Source organism: Ictidomys tridecemlineatus, chromosome 7 (assembly GCF_052094955.1).
Source record: "Ictidomys tridecemlineatus isolate mIctTri1 chromosome 7, mIctTri1.hap1, whole genome shotgun sequence".
Classification (NCBI taxonomy): domain Eukaryota; kingdom Metazoa; phylum Chordata; class Mammalia; order Rodentia; family Sciuridae; genus Ictidomys; species Ictidomys tridecemlineatus.
This window is the reverse complement of record NC_135483.1, coordinates 77,131,605-77,143,903: the sequence shown is the minus strand read 5'-3', so window position 1 is coordinate 77,143,903 and position 12,299 is coordinate 77,131,605. Positions and strand designations below refer to the sequence as shown.

The following is a 12,299-nucleotide window of genomic DNA, read 5'->3' as shown; positions in this document are numbered from 1 at the left end:
AAAAGAAAATTTATTTTTGAAATAAGCTTTGATATTTGTATGTTTTTGCAGAAAAATGACAGGGGAGGCCCAAACTTCCTGAGAATTATCCTTATAGTGCTTTGTGGAAATTTTCTCTTTTAGTATTCCCAACCCATTTCCAATTTCATTTCATTAAATGCCACTTATCTGCCGATGATTCTGAGTTTATTTAGAACTCAACCGTGCATTCCAAACAAATGCATTTATTGCCTCCTGAATGTCGTGAGTAGATGTCTAATAAAAATCTCAAACTCAATTATGTGCTCCTGTGCCCTCATCATTCACCTCAACTAACACCCATTCCAACTTTCCACTTGCTCCTGTCTCATACCTTGGAGTCACCCCTGACATTTCTTTTTAATATGCTCCTTTTCTGGCAGTTCGGCAGAATACATCCCACATCACTGCTGGGGCACTCTCCAGCCTGTGTCTAATTCTTTCTTACCCTATCTCCTGTCTTAACTCTTACCTCTTACTAGCTTCCAATTTCACTCAAAGTGAGACCCAAATGTTCGGGGGCACTGTATGAGAGGTCTACCACTGCATGCCTCTCAGCTTTCCTCTGTCTACTCTTGTCTCTTGCCACCTGTAGAAAAATTCACCCCAATTCTGCCATCATGTTTAATTACATCCAGCCTTGGGTTTGCTGGACTTCTTGCCTCTTTCCCCAAATGTCTTAATCTCTTTTTCAAAAAAATATTTATTTTTAGTTATAGGTGGATGCCATATCTTTATTTTATTTTTATGTGGTGCTGAGGATCGAACCCAGTGCCTCAGGCATGGTAGGCGAGCAATCTACCTTGGAGCCACAATCCCAGCCTGACTCATGCTCTTTTTCTTCATGGCTCTCCCCACATGTTGCATCTTTTCATGCGGTATAAATAGTAGTGCCTCCCAAGGTGAGCACTCTTCTAAAGCTCTTAACTGGCTTTGTCACTGACATATTACAGTTAAGCATTTTGTTTTGTTTCATGGTTTCAAGTCACAGATGTCAATGGTTTTGCTCAGTGGTATGTCTATACTCCAGGGTAGCACCTAGTACACAGCAGGCATACGATACATATTTTATTGAATATCAACAACATTCAGTACTATAGATACTGTGATAGACCAAGAATAATATAAATTCTGAGATAATAATGACTATCTGAAATCTTAAGCTCTGCTTGAAAGTGTTTTCACAATTATTTATAATTGTTTAAGTGAAAATGAGGGTGAATAAAGATGGATCTCATGAATCTAGGATAAAAATTGTGTTCTTTAATCCTGAGTCTTATTTTAGAATGGAATTCTGAAGTCAGGCCAAAGATTGTATCATCTATATTAATGAGTACTAATTGAATAGCTTGGCCCCTACACCTCCCTTCATCTGACGAAGTGTGGTATTAATTGAACACATTTTATGAGAGGTTTTATGGCAAGATACTATTTCCCACAATGATCAGCACTTTTTACATCTCCCCAGGCAAGGCATTAATACAGTGTTCTAAGGTATATAGAGAGCAGCCCAATTTTAGAAGGGACAGTATTCCCTTTATGTTCAATGTTGGTCAGACCCATATGAGTCTATTCTGCTAGTTTATGTTTTAGAATACTTGGGAGACTCAAACTAAGTTGGACAGGCTGCAGTGACGATAGCAAGATAATTAAATAGCTTAGACAGCACCTATGAGGAAAGGTATAATAATATACTTCATTTATTTTATAAGAGAAAGCTGAAAGGTAACTTGATAATTTTCTCAAGAATATAAGAGGACATCATTTTAAAAAGTTACGATTAAAATTACATCTGAAGAAAGAGAAAAAAATAATATCAACTGCTATATGAGAGACACAGTTTTCAAAACAGAATACTAGATCATTGAAGAACACACTCCATATATCAAGTATTAAAGGGTAAGAATTAGAATTCCATTCTTTGGAGACACTTAAATGTGGTATTGTTTGGAATATTTCTTCAAGACAGAACCAGATGACCAGCACCATTCCTGCTGTTTGTGACACTCCAGTGGCCACATTTGGAACAACAAGTGGGATTGCCTCCAGCCATGACTCTGAAATACCATGTATTTCTTAGGATATTTTGATTTATAGAAATTTTTTTACTATATACAGTAATGTCAAGAGTGCTGTTTTCATAAAAAAATGAAAAAAGAATACTAATTAGGTAATAAAACTACCCGAGATAGAGTTGACCAACACTTGATCATTCCTAAAGATCTAACTCTAAATAAATTAAAAAGATTTGGTTTTGTTAGAATGATTGTTCTTCTCAGATTACCATATAGTATGATTATGACTAGACGGCACCTATGAGGAAAGGTACAATAATATACTTCATTTATTTTATAAGAAAAAGCTGAAGGTAACTTGGTAATCTAATGATTACCATATAGCTGCAAAATAATAAAAATCTGAATTTATAGCTAGAAAATCCTAGAAAATCCTCCTAGGTCTATTTCTCTTTTTCAATTATAAAAAGGCACAATTTTGGTTTGTCTTAAATAATTTTGCTCTCATGAATCAGTGATTTCCTGACTCACTACAAGTTCACATAAAAGAGCAATAACAAGCTTAACATTCATAAACATATTGATTGGTAAGGTGATAGATTATACAAAGTAATTTACATTTAACATAATAATACAAATATGTTTATCCTTGCCCTGAATGGGATACCATTCCTTTTTTGTGTGTATTCTTACTTTCATAGATGCCATTAATCTGAAGGAAATGAAATAAAATTAGATATTATTAGGGCAATGATAAGTGGACCTGGAAAAATATAAAACAGGATACTGACTTACTGACACACGCTCGGTGAACAATTGTAGTGTAAGGGTGGAAGAAAGTACATACCCAGGAACTCCACCGTCATGATAATGCACTGATTTTTGTCAGGTTTTTCTAACTTTTATATTATATGTTTTAAGTAAAGCAAATTTATGGTTGGTTATATGTATTAACTCAATAATTATTTAAAACAAATTGCTTACTTAATTACTTATAGTAAGAAATATACTTTAAGTACACCCATTGATTGCAGAATAACTTGGGAAAATATGTATTATGAGCCAACATTTATAATACATTGCTTCTTTTTAGTATTGCTTCATGGATCTGTGAAGTGTAGTACATGGCTAATGATCATCTGCAGAAAGAATTTATGGAATTTAGAACAAATTTCATAAAACAGAGAATACTCTGATAGAGAAAGGCAAATGAGAAAAATTTACCAATAATGCTCAAGATATGTTTAGTTCTTAGTATAACTGCCATTATTAAATTATACTTTCCAACAGATAAAGAAAATATTCCCAAGTGATTGTTTATACTGGGAGGAAAATCACATTTTGACTCATATGGGTCTGACCAACATTGAACATAAAGAGAATACTGTCCCTTCTAAAATTGCACTGCCCTCTATATATGTATACCAAGAGCCAGTCAAAGGAGAGTAGGATGACATATTAATTTTATGGAATATCTATTCTGATATCAGAATTACTTGACATTAATTGAGAATCACTATTTATCCAAAATTAAGCTAAAATTATATGTAATATCTTATTTAATCATCTTTATCAGACCAGTTAATCATTTTTATTTTTAACAGATGAGTAAAGTAAATGACAGATATAGTAATCAATTTGCCCAGGACTACCTACTAAAAATCGGGAGAGATAAGATTTGAATCCAGACACTTTAAGCTACCACCTGGGTTATGATCATCTTATTATCATATATAATTGTATGAGCAAGAGAAAGAGGGGGAGAGAGAAGAATATATATATATATATATATATATATAATATATATATATATATATACAAAATGCATATATACACACATACCCAAATATAGATACACTTTCATTAATTAATACTATTAGAGATAAACATGCATAAACATTCATTATGCTATGAATGTTTCTAACTAATACGCATCTTTAATTGTGAATGTTATTATTTAATTGCTTTCTTAACAGTATTGATTGCTTATATTAACTTGATAATAACTGCAGCTACTTGAAGACAGGGAATGTCAGCACAACTCTTGGAAATGGCACAGATAACAAAGGAGGAAATTCCAATGGTTGGGAATCCAGGGTTTTAGTTGATCACTTTGAAAGTAAGCCTTTGTAAAGTTTGGGCTACAGTCGCTGTTCACTGAACTTCTGAAAAAGAATTCCGAATTTGTGGCCCCTTCCTTCAGTTTCGGCCTTCTCCCATCCACCTACTCCTAACATCCCCCCCCCCCCACCTTTCTGTCTCAAGCAGCTGGTTTTGTGCTTCTTAACTGAAATGCTCCAGTGGCTTTTCTAGCCATGCATCCCTGTGAACTTCTCAGCAGCAGCAGCAGAGCATCAGTTAGGCTTGTAACTGCTCTTGCATTAGTCTTGAAGTTCTTAATGATGCTACAGTCTCTTCCTAGGATAAAACATTCCCCTTTCCTGCTTTCTCTCAAAAATTATTTATTGCTCCCTATTGCTTTAACTCTATAGCAGGCTCATAATGTGTTTTCTCCTTCACTATATGAGGGCCTAATACTCTGATGCCCATACTGCTCATAGTGTGAGTCAGTGAATGGGAAATGCCTTACAAACAACAGAAACAAATGACAAACAAGTATTCTAAGATGTTGAAATTTTATTTGTGGAGTTGATTAGAAAACCCTTTGTCTGTGAGAGCTTCAGTATATGAATAATATATAGAAGATGCTACATCAAGTTTGAAATAAGTTATGAGAATAGAAATAAGCCAAGAGAATAGAAAAATTATACATGAAGGTCATTTTGAGACTTTATTGCAATGTGTAGTTTATGAGAATGAAGAGATAGCAAAATTGTCTGGCTAGTAATGACATTGATTAACATTTTATATTACAAGGGAAATTAAAGCCAATTAAACCCATACATTTGGCAAGGTTTCTGAAAATTCTTCAATGTTTAGTTATAATTTTGTGCCAATGTTATTAATTTAAAAAGTTAGTGTAAATGTTAAATTATCTATAGTACAGATAGAGCATATACTAAAATTTTGATGTAATTGCTTGTCATTACAGTTATGTTCAACTGCAAAATTTATAACTGGACCCATCTCCTCATTCTTCACCCAAGTTTCAACTCTTAATATCTCTCCCACTTTTTGTGTGAGCTTAGTCAAACTTTCTGGAATGCATCATTAACTCACTCTTTTTTTATTATTTGCTTATCCTAATTTGTTATACATGCTGGCAGAATGCAATTCATCTCATATTACACATACAGAGTACAATTTTTCAAGTCACTGATTGTACACAAAGTATGTTCACACCATTTGTATCTTCATACATGTACTAGGGTAATGATGTCTAACTCATTCCACCATCATCCCTACCCCCTTGCCTCCTCCTTTCCCCTCCCTCACCTTTGCCCTATCTAAACTTCCTCCATTCCTCCCATGCTCTCCACCCAACTAATCACCATTAGTCAGCATCCTCATATCAAAGAAAACATTTAGCCTTTGGGTTTTTTTGAGATTGGCTTGCTTCACTTAGCATTATATTCTCCAACTTCATCCATTTACCTGGAAATGCCATGATTTTATTCTCTTTTAGTGCTGAGTAATATTCCATTGTGTATAAATACTAAAGTTTCCCTATCCATTCATCTACTGAAGGGCATCTAGGTTGGTTCCATAATTTAGCTATTGTGAATTTTGCTGCTTGATATGGCTGTGTCCCTATAGTATGCTGTTTTTAAAGCCTTTGGGTATAAACCAAGAAGTGAGATAGCTGGGTGAAATGGTGGTTCCTTTCCAAGTTTTCCAAGGAATCTCTATATTGCTTTCCAGATTGGCTGCACCAATTTGCAGTCTCACCAGCAATGCATGAGTGTGCCTTTTTCCCCACATCTTCAGCAACACTTATTGTTGTTTTTATTCTTGATAGCTGCAGTGAGATTAAATCATAGAGTTGTTTTGATTAGCATTTCTCTAATTGTTAGAGATGTTGAACTATTTTTCATATGTGTGTTGACTGATTGTATATCCTCTTCTGAGAAGTGTCTGTTCGGGTCCTTGGCCCATTTATTGATTGGGTTATTTGTGTTTTTGGTATTAAGTTTTTTTAGTGCTTTATATATCCTAGAGGTTAGTGTTCTATCTGCTGTGCTTGTCTTGCTACAGGCCTCTGCCATTTCTTTCCTCTCTCTCTGCTTTCCATTTTTCATATTAATTTCTTACTCATTTTTAGCCACTATCATTTTTTAGGCTCTCTCTTTTTTTTTGGTACCAGAGATTGAACCCAGGGGTACTTAACTACTGAGCCACATTCTCAACCCTTTTTATTTTTTATTTTGAGACAGGGTCTTTCTAAACTGCTTAGATCCTCTCTAAGTTGCCGAGGCTGGCTTTGAACTTGTGCTCTTCCTGCCTCAGTCTCCTACATCATCTTAACCACAATTTAAAATTTACTTCATAAAGAACAATTCTCTGGCTTCCTAATCTATACTGATTAATATCATATTCTTATTTTTATAAAGACACATAATAATTGTACTAGCATGTTTATTGTTTTTGTTTTTTATTTAATATCACCAACACACTCCCTAGACATAAGATCCAAATTTAAAAGTACTTTACAATCTGTTTATTTCTGGAGTGTACTCAAGGAACATTATTTTTTGTTTTTACTTTTTCTTCATTTAGACAACATAGGAACATCATAAATACAAAAAGAACACATTTTCTTTTTAGTTTTTGAGCATCTACTGGCAGCAAGCGTCAGAGCTAAATTCTGCAACACTGGAAGTAACTAACTGCCTTTTATTATCTCTTTTCCAGCAATTACAAGAATACAAGTGAGATGAAAAGAAAATAGTTATTATTTTTAAATCACTGTCAAAGCAGAGATTTTTTAACATTTTCTGTGTTTTATGATGATACATTTACTTGCACATTTCCATCTAAGGAAATGATTAAAGACACCAATGATTAACCTTTTGGCAATTTTCAGTACACTGCTATGTATTTCAAAAGCTATAATCTGAAAAATTACATTAGGTTACTCTATTTCATAAATTCTTAGTGGAGTTTTTTCCACATTTTAACATCTCTGAAAATTGGAATGCACTTTTTTTGAAAACTCTGGTAAGACCAAGAAATTGCCAATTTCAGAATCCTTTTGACTCAATGAAATATAGTTACATAAGTGAGGAAAATGTGGTTTTTTTAAAAGAAAAATTCAATATAATTGCTATAGACAAATTAGAATCATTTTCTCTTTCATCTCTCATGGAGAATATTTTCATAATTGCTTAAAGTTTTCCAAAATCAACTCAGTGAAAACCTAACATGTTTATAAAGCTTTTTTAAAACTCTGTATTTTACAAACGTAAGCATTTTTTAATTCCAATGTCTTGACAGCTTTGTTTGAAAGAAACGGAATTGTACATCACCCTTTCCTATAGTCATAAACTTGAGTTTTATGTTTTAAATGGCTTGGTAGTTATGTTACAGTAAGAGTTGAAGGAAGAAAGCCCAACTTCTATTTTATGGATCTGCATCAGTGTGAATAGAGAGGAATAATGGATTTGGTGTGAACTTCAAGCCTGGAGTTTTGGTAACTTCAGCCATTTTTAATGAAGATTTAGTGACAGCAGAGTGTTATCTTTTTGATGGTGGCATCGGCACCTTGCGTTCAAGGCTGACTGATGCAAAGTCTGGTCATGTTAGCAATGTGAATTGATGTATGCCAGCTGGTGTAACTCCAGGTTTTCATCAGGACAGTGACCTGCTGGACCGGCGGAAACACTGCTTCACTGTGCAGTCCGAGTCTGGGGAAGACCTCTACTTCTCCGTGGAGTTAGAGTGTGACCTTGCCCAGTGGGAAAGAGCCTTCCAAACGGCCACCTTTCTAGAAGTAGAACGGATACAGGTGAGAGTCTGTGGAAGGTAGCACCTGTGATAACCAGGGTTGCACAACCACAACCCTAGTGTTCTCATATAATCTCACGGCAGTATAAAATGACAGTCTAGTGAGTACTGACCTCCCTCTCAAATACATTCAATATTTCACCATTATTTTTAAATGAATGATAAAGCACCTCTGAATAATATTTTAGTTGTCCCACAACTTTAACTTTCTACACTATTTCCTAAAAATCCTCAAAAAATACATTTCTAATGTATTTGGACATTGTTCTACTTTGAATCTTATAGAGAAAATGCTCTAATTTTAGTTCATTGTTTACAAAGTCACATCCCATTCTTTAAACCTGACCACCTAATTTGTAGGTGCCCTTCTAGAAAACCTTGCCTTTTGTGCCCTTGAAAATCATACATAGCACTTAAAACTTTTTTTCAAAGTTCCCCACTTTTTGTGTGAACCATAAACATTTCTCTGACTTCTGATGTGTTCTTCTCACTGACTATCATGATTCCTTCCACAAATCCTGTACAAACCCTTTTTTCTTCCTACTTTTGAAAATATTATCACTTTCTTAAGTCTTGAATTGGAGTGACACAGGGCCATTCCCCACGCTAAGCTGTAAGTGGCTTGAGATTATTTTATTCACCTAGCCCCTGAAATCCAATGCATTTTGCTCACATCAATTAACCAATAGATATTTACTGAAATTTAATTCTTCAGGCTATAGTCATATCTAGATCAAACTTCAGAGGGCCTTCAGCCTCAATTCATGAGATCATGAAATGGGACAGTTTCCCATACCTCTAACAGATCTGTAGCAAAATTAAAATATTACAATGCATTTGTGCCATGCAAATGGATCCGTAAATCAAAGACCTAAATACATATATGAACACTTAATTTTGGAAACAAATGTAATAGTTTAACATTGCATGTACCAGTATGGTAACCTATAGTAAGAGAGATGTATGCATGGTTTTAAACAAATTAAACTGATTTCTCTGATGACTAAGAGAAGTCACCACATCAAGTTGCACCAGCTTGACATTTCACTCACAGAAATAGGATAGAGAGAAATCTCAAATTTTGGTAGTTCAATTGTTCATTTGACATTTTGTAATAATTCTAGTTTTTTCTTTCTATATATAAACAGTTACAGAGTCTCAAATCAGTAAAATAGGTGTTTTATTTTTAGAGAGAGAGAGAGAGAGAGTTTTTAATATTTATTTTTTAGTTTTTCGGTGGACACAACATCTTTATTTTACTTTTGTGTGGTGCTGAGGATCGAACCCAGTGCCCTGCGCATGCCAGGTGAGCATGCCACCACTTGAGCCATATCCCCAGCCCAAAATAAGTGTTTTAATGTCAAAAATGGAAAGAAGGAAAGCATCTTAAAACAGTGTTTATTTTTTTTTTGTTTTGTTTTTTTATTTTTCCTCCAAAATGTGAACTGAACTCAGTGGCCATTCAGCTACGTCACCAGCTTTTTTTTTTTTTTTTTTTTTTTTTTTGAGACAGGGTCTTGTTAATTTGCTAAGGCTGGTCTCAAACTTGTGATCCCCCTATCTCAGCCTCCCTAATCTCTGGGATTATAAACATGTTCCACTGTGCCTGGCTAATATTTTATTTTACATGTTAACATCTAAGGACATTTTTAAAAGTTACAATATAATTTAATTGAAAAGGAATTGGCAAATTTGAGTTATCATTTATCTGTAATATTTCACTTCACTTGGAAATAGTAATTATCAATTTTTGAACATAAATCTGAAGTTAAGATTTCATTATAAGTTTCCCATTATTTAAAAATAAGATAGAGGTGAAATTATGCTCTTGCTTTATATTTTAGACCTGTTCTTTGATTTCAGGTTTTGTGTTCTCTTACTTTATGTTGCATGAAATGTTTTGAACTATTCTATGAGTTGCTCACAGAGTCAGATTAAAATATATATCAAAAGTGAAAAGCCAAATATTTAATGCCTTTTAAGCTTTGAGCTTTTCTTAAGACTTTACCATTTCTTTTTGTTAGTCATGATTGGCTGAATACTTGGTACTATTATTTTCAATATTCAAATATATGAATATTTTTACATAAAGAATTATGTTTTTCTTTTGTCTTTTCAATGTTTTACTATCATTAAAGTTGGTAAATAAAATAAATTTTAGCATTAATTTGATTTGCATGTTTTTTTGCTTGGCTATAGACAGCTGTCATCCAAAAGGGCATACGTATCATAAAAATATATATAACCAAAATTAAACAATAAATATATATTTCTATATTGAAAAATATTAAGTACAATTGTGATATGTTTTGATTAACATTACACATTAGAGAATTAAGCTTTAGAGGGTCTCAATTTTAAGCATATTTTTTGTTTCAATTTGATGTTTATTGAAACAATGCAACTTAATCTGTAATGCTAAACTTAATGAGAAAAAAAATAATGCATTATACTAAATATGTTTTCACTTGGAAAATTCTTTTTTAAAAAGACAGTACTTGAAAATAGCAATCAATTAAGTCTAAATTAGTATGAACTGGTATAGCATTGAACATCCCTTAATGTTGATGGCACTTTTAATAAAGTACTAATGGATGGAGGCAAGCATTCAAGATGCCCTTATATTAAGCAAATATAATCATACACATAAATGGACTTTTGAGGCTCATTAAGTATATCCTCTAATCTATGTATTTGAAAAATTGTACTCCAAATGAATAATTTTGTATGGTTATAATTGTCTTAATATTTTAAAATCAGGCTTAAAGACATGTATATGGCTTTTTGGTAAAAAGAATCTGATCTATTTAGTCATGATTACAGTCACAATGTGATTCATTAGTATATTTTATATGTAATATAAAAATAAATATGAAGTATAGATTGATATTGAACATTTACTTGAGATAGTATTCTCCCTCTCACACACATTCTATATGTGAATTTTATGTGAATTAATCATTCGAATATCCTATTATAGTTTGAAATTAAATGCAAGTAAAATTGGTCTATTTACATAACAATGAACCATGTTGTACATAAGGCCTAAGTCACTTCACATTTTATTTGTATAATTGTGTCTTTAATTTGTATAATTGTAAATTTTATTATTTTTATTTATTTGTTCTCCCAAAATATTTACAACAGTTAGAATATACTCTGATTGCCGTATCAAAAGACATTGCTTGCATATTTATAGATATTTTCAATCCTGGGTATTGAACCCAGGGTTTTGCCCATGCTAAGAACTCTCACTGGAACTCTACCACTGAGCAACACTCATGGCCCAAACTTGTTGATTTTTAAAGAAACAAATACAGGCAAGTGGTAAATGTTTGAACTTTGGGTAATAACTTGTACCCTATGGAGCACACACAGAGACTTTCAAGGCCAAGAAATATTATTTTGCCTTGGTTACTGAATCTGTGTATATGTGCCGGAGAGTTCTTTTTTAATAATGTCCATGAAATTAGAATGTAAGTAAGAACTTAATCTTTTAAAATGTGGTGATATTTGAATGCAGGATATAACGACTTAACATGATCTTGCCTACTCTTATAATTTTATGCAGTTTTATTGTCAATATAGCAAGGAGTAACAATTTTGCACAACATAAAGACATGGTAAGAAGCAAGACTAGAAACTTGACCTTGAGAACCCCTAGGAAAAAAATCATAGAAACACTCTTTGCTTCTGTTTTACTAATAGATATATCAATAAAACTCTCCTCCTTATGCAATTATTTTTGATATTAAGTAATATATAAGCTGCTTGGTATGGAAGCTATCACATATACCTCAATATTAATATTCCATCAATCCTATGAAAACTAACAATATCTATTCTGTTTGTGTCTAGTGCAAGACGTATGCCTGTGTGCTAGAAAGTCATCTAATGGGCCTCACCATTGACTTTAGCACAGGATTTATCTGCTTTGATGCTGCAACAAAGGTAATGTGTTCACATGGACTTTAAGAGATGTGTTGCCTATATTTTAATTTGAGAACAAATTATGTCCTTTCAGCATTTTAATTGGTTAGTAAATGTCAAATTAAAGATCATTTGTGTTAACGAAAGATACATTATCTTACTCTGTTTGTAGAAAAATAATTTCAATATTTTTGGTTGAACAAATGTGGTGCAAACATAATTGTCCAAAATAAATATATTTCAACCTATCTTCCAATATAAATATAAACAAAATAAATAGATAAAGTATATTTTATTTCTTTGTTCTTAAAGCTACAGCTTCATACCTGAAGGTATGAATTTTCTTCCTCCCCACTAAAAATAATTAAAAAGCATTCTTTTATTATTTTTCTGTATCGATACCTATAAGCTGAAACTGAGGGAAAAAACATG

General features: G+C 32.9%; 1 protein-coding gene across 9 annotated transcripts in view; it reads left to right on the top strand.

Annotated features, from left to right (window-relative positions):
• Window positions 1-12,299, top strand: part of Sntg1 (syntrophin gamma 1) — an 800,188-nt gene that overhangs the window by 722,442 nt on the left and 65,447 nt on the right. For 8 of the 9 annotated variants that reach the window (XM_078017191.1, XM_040294069.2, XM_078017192.1 and 5 more), the window contains 2 exons: window positions 7,786-7,938; window positions 11,796-11,888. In XM_078017191.1, coding sequence (XP_077873317.1) covers window positions 7,786-7,938; window positions 11,796-11,888 — 246 coding nt within the window. The remainder of the gene's footprint in view (window positions 1-7,785; window positions 7,939-11,795; window positions 11,889-12,299) is intronic. The other variant, XM_078017195.1, reaches the window with a different exon arrangement.